Source organism: Cuculus canorus, chromosome 1 (assembly GCF_017976375.1).
Source record: "Cuculus canorus isolate bCucCan1 chromosome 1, bCucCan1.pri, whole genome shotgun sequence".
Lineage (NCBI taxonomy): Eukaryota > Metazoa > Chordata > Aves > Cuculiformes > Cuculidae > Cuculus > Cuculus canorus.
The window spans coordinates 109884602-109906727 of NC_071401.1; the positions used below are offsets into that span (position 1 = coordinate 109884602).

The 22126-nt window shown below is 41.7% G+C and overlaps 1 protein-coding gene across 14 annotated transcripts in view; it reads right to left on the reverse strand.

Annotated features, from left to right (window-relative positions):
- Positions 1-388: 388 nt before the first annotated feature.
- GJA8 (gap junction protein alpha 8) overlaps positions 389-22126 on the reverse strand; it is a 53359-nt gene continuing 31621 nt past the window's right edge. For 13 of the 14 annotated variants that reach the window (XM_054074337.1, XM_054074346.1, XM_054074329.1 and 10 more), the window contains one exon: positions 389-7231. In XM_054074337.1, coding sequence (XP_053930312.1) covers positions 6025-7221 — 1197 coding nt within the window. In that variant the 5' untranslated portion in view covers positions 7222-7231 and the 3' untranslated portion in view covers positions 389-6024. The remainder of the gene's footprint in view (positions 7232-22126) is intronic. The other variant, XM_054074406.1, reaches the window with a different exon arrangement.

Sequence of the window (22126 nt, forward strand, 5' to 3'; positions counted from 1 at the left end):
ACTAGGTTGACTTAAAAGCTTTTCAATAGGTTACTCAATAACTTTTCCAAGCAATATAGCCATTTCTCCTCAGAAAACAATAGATGGCTTGGTTTGCTTTTACTGTGCCAGGCTGGATCTAGCAAGGCAAAGGCCAACAGTCTTTGGGGTTTTTTTTCCAAATGTTCTGTCAGTAGCTTTGTAATCACCATTTCTATTCAATCTGCTTCATTCCAGATCAGCAAGCTTTAAAATACACAGGGTTTTTTTTTGTTGACAGAACGTTAAAATGCAGTCCTCTGCACTTTCAGATGGATTTAAAGGCACACTTGACACCGAAATTAAAGGGAGCTAGAAAGACCTAAGCCCATTATATTTACATGATTTTCTCTGTTGACGTGCACACGCTTTTTTATTTTATTTGTAATGCTTTTTCCAAACCAGACGCAAAACACGTGGTTCTGGCCTCAAGCAGCTTTTCTAGCTACCAAACATCAGTTGACTGTGCTTATGCATTAGCCTCTGCTACAGTGCCAGTTAGTTGGTGTTGCCTGCTGGGGCAGTCTAACCAGACTCCAGCAGAACACCCCAGAGAAGCAGAAAGTGCCCGTCCCACCCATTGCTCAGTGGCTGCACTGAGCTTTCAACATCCCATGGGATGGATACTTCAGGCTGTAAGTGACCAACCTTCAGCAAAATGCATGGCCAGCTTCAAAGCTGCACCAGGATACTTATTGCTTTTCTCAGTCAGACTTCATCCTGCAAGGATGGAGAACCTACCATGTCTCTGGGCATCTACTTTGGTGCTGAACCACTTTCCATTTGAACAATTTTTTTCCTTGTCAGAATTTTTGAGTGAAAATTTTCCTTGCTGCTCCTTGTGGTCATCGCCTCTGGTCTTTTGCTGTGCATCTCTGTCAAGGTGCCACCTTCGCTGTAACTCCCCACTAGGTACCCGAGGACAGCAGTTAGACCTCCCCACTCCCTTAGCCCTCTCCTCTCTAGGCTGAACAAACCTTCAGTGTCTCTCTGTACATCAAGCTCCTGACTTGAACTATTGAAATATGTATGTCTTGCCATTTCTACTGTAACAGGTGCATGCCAAGCTTGTTATAAGGCAAGGAATGTGTGCCAGGCTACATCTTGGCAAGTCAACAGACATTTATTTGCCATACAGTTACAACTCAACTGTATGAGCAAATTCGGTGCTGGCAAAAAGCCTTCCCTGAGCCATGTTAAACGATGTAGTGCACACAGAGCCTAAGAAATGGTAGCATCATTCTGTTGGGTGGAAAAAAAATATTCCAATACTTAGATAAGTCCCCTGATTTTGGTACACATATCTGACCCTGGCTCTCAGGAAGTCTGGCACCATATACCGTTTTATCACAGTTGCCTCAGGCTTATAGGAAGGCTTTAGTCTAGTTCTCATGGATGTTCCTATCTTTACTAAACAAAACTATGCCTAGGCTAGGATTACTTTCAGCTGTCAGCCTGAAAAGCAATTTTCTATACAAAACAGCAAACAGCCACTTTTTTTTTTTTTCACCATTGTGTGACACAGCCGCTCTTTAAATCTAAAACTGCACAGTCAGTGAGTTACTGAGTGGCAGGAGAGACTGGACTTTACTCTCTCAGTAAGTAGATTTCATGCCCACACAAACCTATAGAGCAAAGATCCCCCAAAACCTTTCCCCTCCTACAGGCAGAGGAATCTGTACCTCATTGTGTATCAGCACTAAGAAGTCATTGGTATCTGTCTCACTTAGAGGAAAGAATCAGTATAACATGAGAATTTGTGGGTTTGCATTCATGGAGGGTGGCTTTTTTTAATGTGTACTATAAGCAATTGTAAAATTTCATGGAGACTCTGGAAAATTTACTTGGATTTTGCACCGAGTGTCTTAAAACGGAAGCCCAGCAATACTGCGTGTTATATAACCCTCTCCCACATACCTTGCAGGGACCTCAAAATTGTTAGAGTCCCACTAACCTGCAACCCCTTCCAGAAATTGTCCTGTTTAAGTATAAATGCTGCCCCACAACGGGTGCTGGGGATGGAGAAGAGGAGTCCATGTAACCACCGCTTCTTCATACGGCCAGGCCGAGGCTAAGGTGGGAGAAATGAGTGGGGGATCAATGGAGTCTTTTTCATTCATGGCAAATCCCCATCTGTGTTGATGTTGTCAGTGCAATGCAGTGTTCACATTTTCAAACTATTACCCTTCTAGTCAAGGAGTCATGTATTGACCAAGTTAGCAGTTCTGCCAGGAAATAACAAGGATACCATGCATTTCAGCAGTGCTTTTCATCAGATCATTCCTACTTACTTTACAAACAGAATTAAGAAAGCCTCACAACATCCCTGTGAGGTAGGTGGAAATTCTTACACCATTTTACAGGTGGAGAAAACAGGCACTGAGAGGTAAAGTGATTATCACAGCAAGTCAGAAGCAGAGCTGGAAATAAATCTAAGGTTATTATCCTAGGTCCACTGCTCTAGACACTAGAGAACACCAACTCCCACATGCTATTGTAAGCCAAGACACTACTTTTCTCTTCTACTTTCACCTCTTTTGGTGATTTTGACACTTGCATCTTATGCTCCTTGCAGAGAGCCAGTTAGAAATTCATTTGGACAGGAAGCCAAGGAGGAACACATGCCTTTAAATGATCCAGGCATGGCTCTAATTATCCAGTGACTTCCCCCTTCCCAAGAAGATAATTTTCCCTGTTCTTTACATTTATGTCTATGTTTTACTTAATTACCCTTTTTTAGTAGAATTATACACTGAATCCGCAGCTCTGAGGCTGTTATGCAGTTTCACTAGGAGTTTCTTGAAGAAATGATTGAAATTGTCTCATTGAGAGGGAATAAAACACATTTATATGCTATCACATGCAGAAATAGCAATAATCCTTTGCTCATCTGTGGGGCCTTCCATCCGTGGACCTCCCATTCTATTACTTACACAATATATTGAGCCTCACACTATCTTTGTGAGGTAGAACATTATTTCCAATTGTACAAGAAGGAAGAATGACTTGCTGACAGTCCCACAGTGATTTCATTGCAGAGATGAGGCTGAATGCTGGAAGACCAGACAGTTAGTTCCCTGCCCAGTTTGCCGAGAAGTACCATCTCGATGCCGTGGTTTGTATTTGGTGACTATAGATTTGCTAGCAGCCTGGCAGGGTCCTTGAAAGCTAGCTTGAAAAGAAATCAACAAGCATTTGGCTGGATGCAGGAGGAAAATACTGGCTTGTTTCATTGTGCTGTTGCGACCTGGAGGAAGGACAAAACTTGGTGTCTAAAGACTGGACCGCCTGACAGCCGTATTGCGAACCATAAACCTCTGATGAATAAGCAGTCATCTTTAAGTAGTCCTTAAGTAGTCCAGTGATCCAATGAAGGTATGCACGTCAGAGGTTAGGAGCAGGGATGGTTATTAAAATAACTAGTATGTAAAAGGACTTGTCAAGTAATTAGAAGTAAATAAGGGTAGGAGTGATTCATCTAGTCCAGTATCTTGACATCTGGGAGGGTCAGATGCTCTGAAGAAGGTATAAGATACCTCATACTGAAATGTTACAGGGTTTTGGGTTTTACCTACAGGAAAGTGTGTTTCCAAACCCCTTCAACAAGTGGGCTCATTTATGCTTAAAACAATTAAAACTCTCTTATATCTTTCCATGAAGAAAACACAAAGTAAAAGATCCCATCTAGTGTAAGAGTGGTGATTTTGCTGTTCATCAAAATCTTTGCCCTTGTATGAATTCTAATATTTTGAACTGAGCACAGTGAGAATCTTTTCCTGCTGGAAAACATTCTCTTTCTTCAGTTGCCTTTCGTTTGTGTTAACTGTATTGTTTCTGTATTAAGAGAGTGGATAAATGGTAAGCCTTCAGATTCTCTGCATGTTCCTTCACATATGTTGCTTTGTCATATTCCTTCTCAAAACTGAGGAGGTATTTTCCAGTTTTTCTTCATAAGGAAGGACAACCTAACAGCCTTTATTCAGGGAGCAAAGATTTTGGCCCCAGGCTGCAAGCCTTAGGAAAATACACAGGCCCAAGAGGAGCAAAGGGATTAATAGTGTAAAAACGTAATACGTGGCACCGCTATGGTGCTGAAGAATCCCAATGCACCTTACAAACTTTCTACATATGTACAGCTTGCTTCACTCATCAGTGAAGTCCAGCCACCTTTGCACTCACATAGGGCAGCTGCGTAACAAGGCAGAGGATCTCCACCAAACAGGTTAGACCTGCTAGTGACAGAACTAACAGCACTGGTGGTTGCCTGGGCTGGGATGCAGGGCAGCAGAACTGAAATTGTGAGCCCAAGCCTACCCAGAGCTCTCTCAGCCACCCATTTGACTTCAATTGGTTTGGAGTCAGCCCTGCTACAATGGGAGGACACAGGGGGTCTTTTCTAGCTAATGGCGGGATAAGTTTTATGCATTATGCCAAAGACCTTTTTTTCCCTGACCTGGATTAGAGCCTGTCCTGGGAACAATGGAATGGGCTGCAGCCCAACAGAAAGAATTTGCTGAGCTGACAGGGTCTGAGGTCTGCAGAGCAGAGCAGATGAGAATGCATACCTGCACTTTTCTGGCATGAGGCTCAGTTTTGGGGGAACATAGCTGTTAACCTGAAGCTTTTGAATGCATTGCTGCACTGTCCTAGCCAAAAGGTGCTGCTGTAGTCCTAAAATTAGAAATTCAGAGACATTTAAACATTTGCAAGCTCATGGTTTTCTGCCTTCTGTAACAAGAAAGATTTTGTTGAGGCTCTGAGAGTTCTGTGCAGACCTGTTGGCCCTAAGTCATCTTTTGAAAGCCTTTGTTTTACTCAAGACTTCAGCATTTAATAGAGACGTAGACCATTGGATGGCTCCTGTCTGTCAAATTAAAAACAAAGGATGTCAAAAGACTATTAGCACTTCAGACTTTTCAAACTTTAACAAACAGTTTTGTATTTCCATGTTCAAATGGTCATATAGCTACCCAGACCACTGGTTTAGGTTCACAGGTGCCTTAAGGACTCTACCTAAGATCTGCTGAGTGCCTGTAAGTCTGGGAGCTCCAGAATCTGAGCACGTGTCAGGATCATGCCTTTAAGGCATGTGTTTTGTTTCCTGCTCCCAGCGCTGTAGCTGTTTCCTCCTTTCAGAGAAGCCTTCCCACGCTTGCTTCGCTAAACTGAATTTCAGATTTTTAAGTCACAAGACTACAAGTGAAAAATATCACTTCAAATTATCCTTTCCGGTGCTCTGAAATAGAATTGGGGGTGGTTGACCCTCTTGTGAACAAATAATCCATCTGTGGGCATTGCTAAATCCTAGTAGAGAGCTACTTTTAACCTTGCCCACTGTCAATGTCACTTGAAGAGCAGAAATATTTTTGACAAAGGGAAAATGGTTTTACCCAACTCAGATTTGTATCCACAGAAAATTTTGGCCTTGATTTTCTAAATAAAGAGAGGAATTAGTGCTTACTATTTTAGCGTGGCGATGAACAATAATAACCATCTAAGCACAGAATTCACTTTATGAATTAAATAACTGTAATTCCGTGCCAACAATGAAGGGGAGATCTGCCTAGCATGAAACAGAAAAAGAAATACTAGATACAGTTGTTGATCAGTCTTCCTCCTGGTTTGCTGAAGGGACAGATCTTCTCCACGTTCCTAGAGAAATGTGGAACAGAAAGCTTCCAGTAAATACATTCACAGTGGTGACATCTGGGGTTCACTGCCATGTTATGTTTTAAAAGACATCAGTTATGTGTACAGTGTAGGTATTACTGTAAGGAGTGGGCTGGTATGTGTAAACAGGGAAAATGTTCCTTGTCAGATGGACATACAGGGCAAATAAGGCACAGTTACCATGATAGTACCTTTCCAGTTGAGAATCTCAAGAGGAAGTAATATTCAAATGGCCATTTTAGCACTTTACTTAAAAACATCTTCTGATTTTTTTTCTCTATCTCTGCTTTTCTTTTCTACCTTTTCTTTTTCATGTGCTCCCTATATCCTGCACCTTCATACAGTCAAATCATCTGACCTGGCCCGGCTGCTGGCTTTACTTAGCCTGCTGAGGGGTCTCATGTCAGCGGTGAGTTCAGCAGGTGCTGAAAACCCTTCCACTTCATCGCTCACCACCTCCTCTGCTTTCTTCAGCTCTGGCTCTTCTGGAGGTCCCGGCTGCACCTCTTCTTCCTCCTCCTCCTCTGCTCTTACCTTCTCCTCTTCTGGTTCCTTTGCTTGTGCATATGATGGTAATCTCTCATCGAATGCCCTGGAGATATCTTCCAAAGGTCCCATCCCAATTTTCTCCTCAAACTCATTGTAGGCTGATGGAAGGGGACTGGGTTCAACTCCTACTTCTGTGAGAGGGAAATAGTGGGAAACTGGCTTCTCTTCTTCCAGCAGTTTGTAGCCTTTGGTCTTTGGGATGGAGGGGACTGTGATGGCAGGGAGGGGCTTCTCTGGGACCTCCCCAAGCTGTTCTTCTGCTGGTCTTCTCAGGGCCTTCCTGATCCTTTTCAGGATCAAGTGACTGATCTCCACCAAGTTGAGGAAGAGGGACACAGAAGCCACCACTAGCATGAACATAATAAAGATCGTCTTCTCCGTGGGCCTGGAGACAAAACAGTCCACAAGATTGGGACAAGGCCACCGACCACAGCGGTAAAGGGGGAGAATTCGGAAGCCATACAGGAAATACTGACCTACTATGAATCCCACCTCAAAGAGGGTTTTGAAAATTATGTGGAAGATGTAGGTTCTTAGGAGGGTACCCTCCAAGCGAAACTTCTTGGCCCCATCAGGGTTGTTGCCTTTGTTTTGATTTGGAGCCAGGGGCAGCTTCTCTTCATCTACCTCAGCTTGCTGACGCCTCTCAGCTTCTTCTCGCTCTTTCCTCTTCTCCTCCATGCGAACATGGTGCACTGCATGCCCAAAGTACATTAGCGAAGGTGTGGATACAAATATGATCTGCAGGACCCAGAGCCGGATGTGGGAGATGGGGAAGGCCTCATCATAGCAGACATTCTCGCAACCAGGTTGCTGGGTGTTGCACACAAAGTCTGACTGTTCGTCTCCCCACACTAGCTCGGCAGCTGTTCCCAGGATCAGGATGCGGAAAATGAAGAGCACTGTGAGCCAAACTCTCCCGATGACAGTGGACTGCTCGTTCACCTGCTCTAAAATGTTCCCCAAGAAACTCCAGTCACCCATTTCTTACTGTCTAAGGAAAGAAAAAAGAAAGAGAATGACCACAAATTATGCTAAATTTAAAAGATTTCAGGTTTTCCCACTGATGCCTATTGTTTCTTTCAACAAGTATTTCTCTAATATACTTTGAGAGCAGAAAGAAGGTTGGCTGCTTGCTTGCTTATTTGCCTGTTCACAATGATTTATTAGCACAAGAAGGTCTGGGGAGTCAGACCAAACAGCTTTCTAAATTCTTTCTTCCCTGGCTCTAAATGGACAATTACTTTTCAGCCGGGGAGTATATTTAACTCTTTTCACCAGGTAAGAGCCTTCTGTGGTGCCTTGTAAGCTCCATTGCTTGAGCCTGCTTAGATTTTGTACACGTATAAACATTCACCGGCAGTACAGTAGAACAGATTTATCAGCATGCAGCATCAGCTGTTTGAAAAGAGAGTGAAGCTTTCAAGCACCCAAGCTCTTCCATGCCAGAACCATACAGAGGTCAAACAGATCTGGAATCGGTGCCCATCTTGTACCTACACAAACCTGAATTCTCTCTAGGCTTCATATATTAATCCTACATTAGAAATTACTCTGTTAGGTAAGAATAGCAATTAGGACATCATTACTATGTTAGTAATACTGTATAAGCTCAATAACTACCATATATACTGATTTTGCTATGTAGCATGCATAATTACAATATAATTATTTGGTGTTATTTGGGCTATTCTTTGTATCCTCTTCTGAAGTCAGTTGCCACACTGACACTGGAAACAACCTAGAGGAAAACAGAAAAGTCTATAACTGGGACCTAGAATATTTCTCTCTCTAAAATGTCAGTGCTGCTGCCTCCAGCTAACATGGAGCTGGAAGCCAGCAACAGATATCCTTTTGGAAAGCTAAGAAAAAAGTCTATTTTCAAGTAATGCAAGTCAAACATTACATCTCAGTATTTTTCTTGGTAAGAAATTATCCCTAGGCCAGGACTTCATCCTGCATGTCCTAAACTTCCCACTATATAATTTTAGGCAAGAAAAAATCTATGAATGAGGGAAATAAAGAGGAAACTTGTTTGGGATGGGCTGATTTAACACATCACAATATTGTAAAGTCTCTGAGGAATACAGAATGTTACAGTGATCCAGAAAGACTGAGTTGTGGACCATGTCACGTGAATTAGGGAACTTGATTCATAAAATAGCTGCTCACGGGGACCTAGAAGTCCATCGCGTAGATGCAACCTCTATCTATAGTTTCCTACATGTAGGTGTACATAGATAAGTGCTAGGAAAAAGAAGGTACAGTCAAGAACATGGAAATCAGTATCTACACCTCCTTCCTCCTCCAGATACCACTGGGATGTATTTGTAATGCCATATGCTACAAGACACCAACGCATACCAGTCTGCTTCAGCTACTGTGTGTACATAATCACACATAGAAAAACACACAAAATATTGAGACTTCTGTGACTCTGGGGGATTTCACAAATTTTCAACCAAAAAAAAATCCTTCTCATGTCATTTTGCTAAAACAAGATGGACTCATTTTCCTTGCCTGCAAACCTTGTAAAATTTTCACCCCAGACACCTATGTTAGAAAATGAAGAACAGAACAGAGTCTTTCAGCTTGCACAAACACCTTGAATGCATAAGCAGCAAACATATAGTTTAATCACCGAGGAAAATTGCTACTTTCTCAGTCATTAAAGTTGTGTAAAAGAGTGTGTTAATGTCGCCACTTACATTAACAAGTCTAGCAGAAGATTATGCTGTTTACATACATTATCTAAACTGATTTAAACATTCTCTTTCTGCAGATTCACAAAGTAAAGTACGCTCAACAGTTACCAATCATGTGCAACTCTGTAAAAAACACGAATACACGCAATATAAATTTCATTGTCCCCCAGGCACCAAAGTTAACTCCATCCCTTTTCTTCCTTTGTGAGTCACACTGGCATCCACAGCTACCATTTGAACATTTCCACTGCAGCACGCAAGAGCAACATTCTAGATGTGATAAACCTTATCAAACAGAAAACTCAATGTACAAGACAAACAAAAATGTTTCCTGTCTAACTCCATCAAATGCCTTAGTTGCAGCTTGCTACGTTTGGCTGAACTCTTCCTGAGATCACTTCCCAACCAGTCACATTTTTCAAAAATCTGCCATGACCATCCTCTCTGTTTTCTGCAAACCAAGTGGTTTGAGTTTGCTCGATCAGTTCAACTGCAATAATTTTGAGTGGACTGAAGATGAGTGGTACAATCAGTTCAAATGCCCAGGATTCTGCCTGTAAGCAGTCAGCCTCTCAAGTCCTAAAAAAAGTGCAAGCCATGAATTTAGGCAGTCACCTTTTCTCTTAAATTGTTTGTCATGAGGAAAAGATCAGGAGACTGCCTAAGCCCACTCAGAATCGACAGGCTCATGTTCTTAACTCACATGGACTTGTTGCAGACCCCACCCTGCACTTCCAGACATTGCAAGATCAGTGTACTACCAGTGAAAAAGACTGTATAGGTTAAGGACGTTGAGCAAGGAACTTGCCGCTGTGAAAGGCTCCACCGAAGAAATGTGTCCCCCTCCTCTCTTGGCACTCTGCAGGGAAGAGTGAACTTTTGTCTCTCTTCTTCCCTACCCTAAAAGTCCCAATCTTGTCGCACGACTGAGCAGATATGACTGAATTGGCTCTGATGGTGGGTTTTAGTTGCCCTGCAATATTTAAGCTCCGAGCCAGACGGCTTTATGAAGTGAGTGACAGCTAGTGACGTGGGGAACAATAGGGAGAAAAAAAATAGAGAAAGAGAGGCAGAGAGACAGAGAGGAGAATCCACTGAACATGAAAAAGCAGAGGGGGGAGAGGAACAGGCGACAGGCAGTGAAAACCTAATACATGCATAAATGGGAGTTTGCACAGTTAAGCAGGCACAAAACATCTCTGTAATTCTGCCATGTTTCAGCACAGCTCTGTGTGTTTCCCCACTCACTAGTTTTTAGGTGTTGTGGTGTGACAGGTGAAAAGGGAGTGCCAACATCTCTCATGATGGCAGAAGTAATTGAATTCATTTGTTACCCTACACCCAGCTCTGAGAGCCAAGTCATATTGCTTATTTCCAGCACAGGCAGACACTGAGGTACTGGACCTGTACGTGACATTGTCAGATACTTTGGACTGCTCTGTAACACCTTTTATCAGGAAGAAGCAGCAGTATGGGAAAACTACGTCTTCAGTCAATATTAACCAAAGTGGAGAAATGTCAGTTTTACAACTCTACTTTTCAGTGTCTTAGTTCTGCTTAGTTTTTCCTCCAAATAAATCTTGCAAATGCACATGCATCAGAAATCTCTAAAACAAACAGTTTTGTTAAGGAGCGTAGCCAAATTCCAACAGCCCAGCAAACAGGAATGTTACCCCAGGCATACTTGCCTACCCCTGGCTGTCTACAAAAATGCTGGAGAGCCTGCAGAAGAGAAAAAAATGCAGGCTTCATAATGCATCCACAAGTAAAACTAGCTGTCCTGTGTTTTTTAATTATGAGCCAAAGGATATAAATTTACTCTGAGGTGCTATTTTTTGTAGTCTTTCTGTATGAATTTCTCAGAATTTGCTCTTGGTGCTCAGCTCTGAAGAAAAAGAGGATTACTGAAAGCAAGATCTGCTAAGCAATGGTTCAGATACGAGGCTTATAAAGTGATGAATCAGCAAGTAGTTCTCCTCTCTCTTTATGCAGACTCAACACTGAATTTAATTCCCCATAATGTCATTGGGAGATGTTCTGTCTCTGGAAAAGCTATAATTTGAATGAGATATTATAATCTGAGGGCCACAACATTTTGTATGTTCAAACCAATGGTTTCTGGCCTCTCTTCAGTGTTTCTGGGCATTTGTGCCCATGTAAATTCAGAGCCTTGTTTCAGCAGTTGTCTTACCAAACAATTTTTAAGCTGAGTTGCATAGCCCCAAAGAACAAAGCACAAATGAAGGCAGAGATGATGTTTTTCAAACTGGATTTCAAAAGAACTAAAGGATAAGTGACAGATGGAAAATAATCGCATTTTGCAAGAGGGACAAATTTGGAGACACAGAATAAAAATCAATTCCTATGCATGCAGTTAGAATGGAGGTCATATTCTGAACACCTTAATAACTCACTCTCTCAAAAGAGAAGCAGTAGAGGTCTATACATGGCATTTTTTCCACCTGTGCTACATAAAAAATAGTCTTCCTAGAGATAGGACACACAAGGGAGAAAACACAAGTCCCAAGAATATGAAGTAAATAAGAACAAGTGCAATTTGATCTACAAGAGGAATAAGGATGGTAAGGAAGAGTAAGGAATACTTTTGTTGATTTGTTTTGCTATATTTTACTGAGATAAACTAAGATTAATATGAGTACTGGTCATCACTGCCACTCTCATCCCCACTCTGAGAAGCTGTAAAAGAGGAAGAACTAAGTGATACTACCACCAGCTAACACCTTTAAAGAGCGCCTCCATCTGCTGCACCACAGAGGCCAGATGGTTCAGATGTTAAACTGCTCATCCCTTTCCAGACTGAAACCATCTTTTTTGAAAACTCAGCTCTGGCTGAATGTGCATATCTCTTTTGGGGCCCTATCTCTCTAATAAAACGAGCCAAAACCCAAATCCGGTATGTAGCTACATGGCTGTAGTCCATCTCTGAATTACATCCAGCTACTGTCAGAGACATTTCCCATTAACCTTCTGTCTGCCACTTGTAAACGTTATCCAAGTATCAAACATTATGTGGCAAGTTGCAGAACAGTTTGCAAGATGCAGTTGATACAGAAATTATATTCCAGTCACTGATCATTTGGTATATGATACCTTCATCTGAATGATCAGGGTGACTTTCTTTGCTAAGAAAAGCTTTGTGCAGGGTGCACACTGAGTTTGCTGGACATTTCTGGTTTGGAGAAAAAGACAAAATCCCTTCTACTGCATGCCTTTCAAAAAGGCACTACTGAAGTCTCAGGCAGATTGTCCAGCTTGCTAAGTCCTCCTCCCCCTGCAGGACCACAGAAGATGGCCCAAAGGAAGGTGAAGATGGCCAATGAGGAATTCTTGCTGTTCTGAGGCTACACAGAGAAGTGGGTGGTTGAGATAGGGATGAAGAGAAGAGAGCAAGAGAAGAGCGAGAAGGGGACTTGATTCTCTCGGGCATCAGGGTAATGCTGCAAGTCAGGGCTGCCTTTGTACTAGGAAAGCAATGGCCATGAAAGAAAGGAGTAGAGACCATAAAACCAAAGGTCTAGAGGACATGAACTCACATGCAGCATGCAACATTCGCTGAGTTTGCAAAAGAGATGCAACACTGACAGTGCCAGACTGATAATGGCCAACACTCCCAACCTGTGTACCTGGCCCAGCATTTACATTGTCATTAGGCAACTTGTAGAAGAGATGAGTACTTCCATCTCCAGAAAACAGTGCTAGAAACAGTAGCAGCTAACAAGAGTAATGCTGTTACTCACAGTGACTTTTTCTTGCCTTCAAGACTTTTTTTTTACCTTCAAAGAACCATGGACATGCCCTGAACTTTTAAAACATTATTTTCTTCAGAAAGAAGTTTGCTTCCTTGCTGACTTCTCATCCTTTCGCTGCTTTGAGACTGGTGACTGAGCTCCCGTCTCTGGCACTGTAAAGTCTCCACTACAACTCGGCCTTTTGCTAAGAGACTACAAGGTCACTTGGGGAATGTCGGATTTTTAATTCCAAATGGATTTCCAACACAGACATGATGTCAGGACAAGGCAGGGCCATGCCATTGAACAGCTCTGTTCATGCATGATAGCAGATTGTGCAATTATATAGCGCACAACCCTGGATAACGATACTTCTCCCTCAAACAAAGTTATCTTCTCCTGATCTGCTTAGCTAGAAAGTGGCACATGCTTCCTGTTCTTCTGCTGAACACACAAACCTTCTGCTCGTGGCTGAACACTCAGTATATTCATCCTCCCTACAAGAACCTGGGAGTTTTACCTAACACTCTTGTTTGCTAGACACTATCCAGCTTAGCAGACACTTGCTTTCCAGTCTCTTTGTCCATCTTAGAGCCAAAATGGTCTATTGGTCTGTTCACTAGGGCAAGATTCTCCCAGACTTCATCTTCTCTCTGCCACCTACTGGTCTCAGAAATCATGTAAAGGTAGCTAGACCTGGGCAAATCTTTAGGCAGAACCTGCCAAGTCCCTAGAAGAGAGGTAAATGTCACTATCCACATTTTAAGGGCAAAGCTCTGAGATTTTTTTCAGGACTCTCTTCAGAGCCCTCCAGACACTGGCGGATACAAATTGCTGAGGAATATATTTTGCTAGGGAACTGCAAACAAACATAAAGAAAAGAGACGGAGGAAGATATAAAACATCAAGAAGGAGGGAAATCGGGGAAATATGTAACAGGAAGATTTCAGCAAGAAAACAAGAAAAGAGGTGAAGGCAGTGTTGGATTGTGCTGAGCTCCAGGTGGAGGACAAATACTTACAGGAAACGTTTTTAATTTAAGGGATGGAACAAAACTAGACAATCAATAAAGATACGTAGGTCAGAAATGATATGTCTTTCAATATCTATTTAACTTAAATGCAGTTCTTCTCTGAAAATTACTGTTATAAGAGGACCTGGGGAATTACAGGCCAGTCAGCCTAACTGTGATACCTAGAGAGATACTGGAGCCAATTATGAAACAAGCAATTTATAAGTAGCTAAAGGACAACAAGGTGATAAGAGACAACCAGCAGGGAATTTTGAAGAACAAATCCTATCAAACCACACTAATTTCCTTCTTTGACTAACAGGCCTAGTAGATGAGGAGGGAATGGTAGATATAAAATACCTTGACTTTAGTGAGCATTTAGAAACATCTGGACTGCAGGATCCCAGAGCAGCAAGCAAAGCAGCCACACAGGGCTACACAGGTTGAAGTAATATAATCAAGGGTAATTATGAGGGCTTCATTTTCCACCTAGGAGGATTATGTCCCTGAACTTCTTCCTCCAAGACTACTCTATTTCTTTTCACGTTCTGGGCAACAGACAAAAGAATGAGAGATGGGGATGGCAGTCCCTCCTGAAGGCAGAGGAGCTGGGGTGATCAGAATTTGAGAGGAACATGAGACACTGGAGATCTGGGCTGCCCTCTGCAGAGGTAAGTACACCAAGATATGGTTCAGGAAAGGTGATCACACAAATACCAAATAAACTGGTCCAAACTAGATTGTAACAATGTCGACAGCAGTGCAGCCAAGAGTGTGCTGGGGTGGAAGCAAGTATGAGTCTCTTAAGTAAGATTCTTGCATAAGAAGACAAATCTCATCCTGGATGCTCTAAGGAGAGTTTTGTGTACAAAGGCAAAGGAAGCAATTATTTTGCGCGTTTACTCGGTACTGCTGAGCTCTCAGCAGGAACAGCGTGTCCAGTTCCAAGAACTACATTTTACATGAGATATAGATAAATTGGAGAGAGTCCCAAAAAGAACAACAAAGTGATAAGAGATGTGAAAAAACATGACTTACAAGGAATGGGTAAAATAACCGAGTTTGTTTTCTCTAGGAAAATAACAACAGGAGGGAAGGCATGACAACAGTATTCCAGCACATAAACATTTATTATAATGGGTGGAGACACTAAGCAGTTGTCCTCTGAAGTAGAAGAAGAAACCATCAGCTAAATTTGCAATAAAAATGATATAGCTAATCATTAGAAAAACACTTTGCAACGGTAAGAATAGCAAAGCACTGCAGCACACTGCTTGGGGAGGCTGTAGAATCACAAGAGGTTTTTATGAAGAGGTAAACAAACATCTGTTAAGGATAATCTTACCTCATAAGCAGGAAAACAATCAGGGGAGAAAAGGAGGCTTTCTGAGGCATTTGGCTCTACAGTTTTATGTAGGGCCAAAGACCTAGAGGAATCTGAGAGAAATATTTTCAGCTTTAAAAGAAAAATGTATCTTGCCACCAACCCTGCAAACTCAGCCTGGACATCCCAGGTTGTCTACACCACTTGGTGCAATGCTGAGGAGGGGAGATACTAGCTCAGGTCTAGGAGCTGGTTGGTTTTGTCAGCAAAGCATTCCACTTGAGTTAATTATCTCCTCTGAAGTGCAGCTAATTAGCAGGTCAGTGAGATGTACAGTGCTTCTGTGCTGCTTCCCGTGCTGGTACTAGCTCACCCCAGGCTACCAGAGGTATCACCACACCATTCTGGAAGGATGTTTGTTCTCAGAGAAGCCTCAGGAGGGTCACTGCTTTGTTCTTTAACTTCAGTGATGGCTCTGAACATGCTGTGGATTTAGAGGTGTTTACTCACTGTAACCACATTTCAACCAATTTGTTCTCTTACTCTGGCAACTGTAAAATTAAATGCCATAACTCAATTTAGAATGTTTCATCTGGACATTGACGCTAAACGTGAATATCAGGGTGTGAGCAACCCGTGGCATTTCCAGTAAGAACCTCTTTTCTCACTCCATTCAGCACTGACCTTTTCCAGAGATGCCGATTTCATCTGAGGGCAGGAGGAATGAGAGCCACCCACCTTGTCTCAGTACAATTGTTGGAGTAGCATCAGCCAAGCAGAAACACGGAGCAGCTTCTACCAAGCGGTCTGTCGGGCTTCTGCAGCCTAAACCACTAGTGGGCGGTGTTTTCTCATTGATGCACTGCACAGCACCAGGGGAGACAGGGATGATTTGAATGAGAAAGAAAAGATAAGGCACAATGTTGCCTTTATGCTATAGCTAAATCTTAGCTTTCTCTTCTCTCATCCCTTATTTCTTAAACTTTTTCTGCAGACACAAGACTAAGGCAAAGCAAACACAGGGAAGTTGCAGTGATGCAGTAATATCTATTGCAGATACAATTTTTTTAATAGTACCTTTACGGTGATGAAATAGATGGAGTTAAACTGGTGTGAAGATCACTTTTATGTCATTGATCTTGCCTATTGAATCAGTGTAAACTTTGTTGGCAAAGCACTCTTTTTGCTCGTAAAATCTGTATTTTCACTTGAAGCTGCATCCATTTTCCAGCAAATATTTCTGATCTATATCAACTGACCTGCATGATTCTCCCTGTAATAACAGCATGGTTAATAATAAAACTGCACTACACTTAAAAAGAATATGTAAGAAAAAGGACATGAACTCTCACATGTCAAAAGCAGGTACTATGGTACAGCGGCAGCAGCACAAACAGCGCTAGGAAGAGAATAATCAGACACGTGATTTCATGGACAGGCATGATTTCATTTAAAACTTGACCACACTCTTTCTAGAAACACAGACCCATACAACATCATCCTGGTTAGAAACTCTAAGTTCTCTTGCCAGTGCAAGTGCTATTTCTTAAGAGATGCACTACGAAAGGGCCCAGAGAGTGTAGCCAAGGGGTAGCAGACGCATTATGTAGCCATCACATACAAAATGCCTTTCCTACGTCTCCACATACCTGTCCCTTTCTCTGCCCCTTGCCTAGAACCTACCACCTACCCTGACATGCAGATGGAGTACATCAGCTGGGGGACATCACTGAGAAGATCTGAGAATACAGGTATGCTGCATACTTAGGTGGTCCATAAACTCAAATTTCTTTCTGCATATATTCTAGATTATAGTCTTTCCACCATTTTTTACATCAAAGAAATGGATTAACTGCTACTGGGAGTTGTAAGGTATCAGACCAATTAAGGAACATGTTTCTTACAGCCAATCTGGACTATGTAAAGTGGGTCCAGGGAAAGCAGTGACAAGCACCTGATAATACTTCTGGTAATAATTAATTGCTCCAGGCCTGCCAGTAAAAGAAGGGCTAATAATATCTCCCAGCCTCTTGAGGTTTATCTCCATATGTTTGTTTTACGAAGACTTTTCATACAATCTCTTAACATCCTCAGGCACAAGGAGCTTGAAAGGACAAAGCTTCTGAAAGATCTGAACCATTTGGTATGTCTGGAAACATCACATTACCTCACTGTCCCTGCGGCGGTTTGTATTTCAGTTATAGGAGCTCATTCCCTACTCCTTTCTCCCTCCTTCTAGGCCCTTCTAACACCAGCAAGGTCTGCCTTGCTGAGTGGTAGGCTCAGGGCTTTCAGGAGCGTTGTCACCACCCACTCTCCACCTCTATGTCCCTGCCTTCATTTCCACACTGTGGAATGACAAGGTGGAGGTGCACTGTGCCTATGAGGTGTGGAGGTGGTCCAGGACAGCTCATAAGTAGCACAGGGGAGTGATGGGGATGGCAAAACAGGCCATTATCTGTTATTCCAGTCCCAAGAGATGTGCATACCTGCCGTGCACTTTGGCTGACCTTAGCTTCCCATTTCCCATAGCAGAGCACGTTCCCAGCCTCTCTGGGGAGGACATCCGTGGGGACGGTTCCTGTTTCCCTGCCCTTTCAGTCATTTGCCTTCCTGAGCCTGATATGATTGTTTCTTTGGGCACAGTGTAAAAAATGCCAGCAAGGAACGGAAGCCTCTCATGCCTCAGCAATTTATTAAGAAGCAAAGGACGTTATTAAACTTGGAAGCTGATGAGCCAGTCATTTTCTTTTCCTGATCCAGAAGATAACGCATCCATAGATAGATCATCCATCCAAAGGTCTTCAGTGTTCCCTGAGACAACCTGGCCCCAAACAAATAAACATCTGAGTGGAAGAAGGCAAGGATTATCTGTGTACAGACCTGCCAGAAAACATAGGTGTTAGGGCTGAAGGGCTTCCAGTTTGGAGAGGCCCGTGGGTGTTTTTAATTCATTATTTCCACTAAACTTCAATCCCTTGAAGTCCTGTTGCTGCTTAGTGAATACAGTATTCTTCATAACAATATGGTTTAAAGCTTTATCAGGATCCTTGTAAGAGAAGCATTAAGACTCCTTGGGGTCCCCTGTGCTGTGTCAGACCTGCCAAAACTTCCAGCAGCTCCCTCTATGGTAAGTCCCACCTTGGAATAGCAACTGTCGATTACTCTTCCACATGTCCCGCACTACAAGGCCCCATTCTTGTGTGAGTGATAAACACCATCATAATGCAGCTCTTACTACAGATAGTTCCTTAGCAAAATGCAGTCACTTATTTTACTAGCTTGCATCCTTGAAGCTCTGAAGCAAGGGCATGAACTCTAATGTTTCTGTTGGCTACCCTGCTTTGGCCAAGGGTGCAGCAGGTTTGGTGGGTTTCTAATCCCTCTGCTGCATATCAGCTCCATTGACCAGTTCTTGGCGTGTTCAGCTGTAGCCCTGGCTCTTCCTTTCAGAAGTGTTCCCTCCTTTACAGAGGCACAATGTAGAAGTCAAGTCCATTCTAATACGTCTTCTTTAACTGTATACAGTTGTGACATGGCTTTCCATTTTATATTCATCAAGGCTTTGCCTGCCCAGGGAACTATAAGGCATTGGAAAAAATGCTGGGATGGTTTGTATGATTGAATGCTAAAATCAATGGTTATAGCCCAGCCCTAAGAAAGACTGAGTGGGCAGGAGTGACATAAAAAGAAGAAGTATTGCCTGCTCTCTTGTTTGTGATTTTGAATCATAATTTCCTAGTTAATGATATTCAATATTTGTGAGTCTGTGTTCTAGCAACTGGATTGATGATTTGGGTCTGCAATAGATAACCAAGCAACACCGGAATATGGGAGCACTGGTTATTCAAGCACTAACCGAAGAAAAAATAATCAAAAGCTATTGCTTAGCTTAACACATGCTGATGTTGCTGCCTCAAAAATAGCCTTGGGGATTTTTGAATGTTCTAAACATCCTGGAACTCTTAAATCCAAAATGAAAAAAATCTTTTATTTCCCCTCATCAGGATGCATAAAATGATGGTATAAATGAAAGGCTGGTAGCGGGTTTACTGATACCCAGTTAACTGCACTGTTATAATGAAAACAGAAGAAGGTCCAAAGTGGTAACGCAATGCTTTGAAAGACATGATGTTTTAGAAAGTCCTGTTTCCCATTCTTGAGTAGAATTCAGGGCTAAATCAACAAAAAGACAGAATTTTAATAAGAAAACACAAATAATCATTGAGGATTGCTTAAACATTTTTTAGTAGGGACCAAAAACACACAACTCCCTAATAAAGAAAGAATTGTATAATTGAAATAAAATACAGATTAAAATGGAAATGGGGGTAGATTTAAGTAAGTAAAACACATATAACAAATAGTAAGAGGAGATATGAATATAAATTAGAAGATAGGATTTATTTAAAAAATGTGATGGAAGTGATAGAGAAAAAAAAGGCTGACAAATCTATTTTTTTAAAAGTAAATTAAGAACAAAATGAGTCCTAATCATGGTATTGATCTGTTATCAGATGGGAAAGTTAGATTATTCAATAATAATGCAGACAAGAAAAATGAAATCAATAAATACTTCTATCCTACTGCTGGGGAAAAAAGAAAGTAGATGATGAAGACATTGTTGACGACATGTCTATTCTGGTAATATCTCAGAGGAATTGAATACCACGTACTAAAATCAGGATTTTAAATCAGCAGCACTAGATACTTTGCACTACATTTTTTTTAAAAAAAGAAAACAAGCTGCACAGGGTGTCTGCACTATTTATGTTGATTTTCTGTACTTCTTAGTGCAATGGGTAGGTCCTGGAGAAGAAGAAAACTCAAGGTCTGCTATTTTGTAAAGACTGCATTATTATTTTATAGTTAACTCATAACTGTACTTACTCACAGGTAACCACAGGCCTGTGATAGGATCTCAGTTCTAAACTAAAAAATGAGTGGCCTAACTCAGAACACAGTTAATAAAAAAAGGGAAATATAACATGTTGCACTCAACATGGAAAGATGGGTTTAAACAAAATTCATCCAATTGAACTGTGTTAGTACACAGTTCTGAGAAAATTGCACATACTGTTGCTAAGGCTAACAAAGTTGGTGCGATATTCTTAAGATCCTGAGAGGCAGTTTGCCTTTTATCACACAGCAATTTGATTAAAGAACTTGCTTGACGTAAAAATAAGATAGCAGTTATTAAACAGACCATAAATGACCTATCAGTACAATTGAGAATTAGTTTTGTTTATAGCACATTTGTATGACCTATCAGACTAGTCCCAAAGTACAATTGAGAATTAGTTTTGTTTATAGCATGTTTGTACCGAGATCTCGGAGGGTGTTTGATATTTTTAGTCAATAACCTGTAAGCAAACATCAAATGTTTTGCAAATGTCACTAAGTCCAGGAGAGGGGCAGATCATGAAAAAAAGAGATTGTTGGTCTAGAGCACCCCGATGGCGCAGTGAACTGAGCAAGCATAGAAAGAATTTTTTGTAGCATAAAGGTGGTTATGTCTTGCACATCCACAAGCATGTCATTTGTAACTCTGTTATGGGGAACAACTTCCCAAGAAGTAGTGATTCCATGAAGAACACTGAGCTCAGAGTAGCTGAAGAGCTGCATATGAGCTCACTGTGCAACATTGTGCTTCATAGGGCTAATGTGATCCTTAGATGTACACGTAGAGGCAAGGTATGTACATATATCACCTCAAGTGCTGCCTGGTTTATTCTCCAATTTTCACAGTAGTCCTCTGCTGTCAAAATCTCCCAGTTGTGTTCTCCATGACCCCTAATTCAACAAATTAGAAAAAGAATGCTTATTTTCTCATTCAAAAGTCAGTTTGTTTTAATGACTACTTGCCAGCTTGAATGATAAGGGTACCCCCAGGACTCCCTTCTCACCTTGTAGTGATCGTATGAAATCTTAAATCTACACATGGGCTGCTAGTATGTAATTTTAAAGGCTTAAATCTGCATTATCTCTAGTCCAGGTCCTAAAAATAATTTGCGATCTGTAAGGTAGCCCAGAAAGCAATGTCATGAGTGGTGATGTACGGCACCATCCTGAGGATTCTTGCTCATGCATTTCAAAAGCTGGTCCCATCTATGAGCAACATCTCATCTCTCAGTCTGGGAAAGATAGCACCTATGTTTGCTATCCATATAAAGGAAGCAGTTTGAAGGACACAGGCAAGACCATGTGAGAAGCAAACAGGAAGCGAGAAGGATAGAATTACTGCAAAGCAGGATGAGAACAGCAAAGAACACTTAGCAGAAAACAAAGCAATAAAGACACTGCCAGAGCACCATCTACATGTGCCAAAGGACAACTCACAGACAACTTGAACATAGATCTCCCTTCCTCAGGCTTCATACAGATGATGTCCTACAAACCACCTAAGTACATCTGTATCAAAGGGTATCACACATCAGTACTTGAGCTGCCTGTGGCAGGCTTGTCTCCCTCTGGCATGAGGGTGCCAGCAACCTCCTATTTGTTACTGTTTCAACTCTGTTTATTGAAGTACAATTGACAATCCTAGCAAGCTGTCAGTGAACCTACAAAGACTTATGAACAACCAGCCACCAATCACACACCCAGAATAAACTCAAAAAAATATAGACTCCCGCAAATCCTCTTGGATGCTATTTGCTGCACACATTGCCATGCCTGTTGAAAGCCATGTGACTGTCCTAGGAGTAGATTTTAATTTAGCTGGAAATTGATACTTGCATTAACAGGTCTCCCTGATGCCAAAGATTTTAGTCACTCATGAATCTCAGGAGTTAAAGGTTGGAACCACTCCATTTCCGGTAAACTAGTCCAATCCTGTTACACTCTTTGAATGTATTGTGTATCCTTCCAAAGTATGGAAAAGCTGGACCTGTCCTAGAAAACATCTGTCCAGGGAAAAGCAAAGACTACCAAAGAACTGAGGAAAGGGTATTAATTTCTTCTGTTCAAGAAAGGATGCCTGTGCTTTTCTGGCCAAAAAGGCAAGCAAGGGGCAATAAAAGTATTATTCATAAAACAACAGAACAAAATAAATAACGTACACTTTATGCTGTTTCAGGGAAGAGAACAGGCTCAGCCT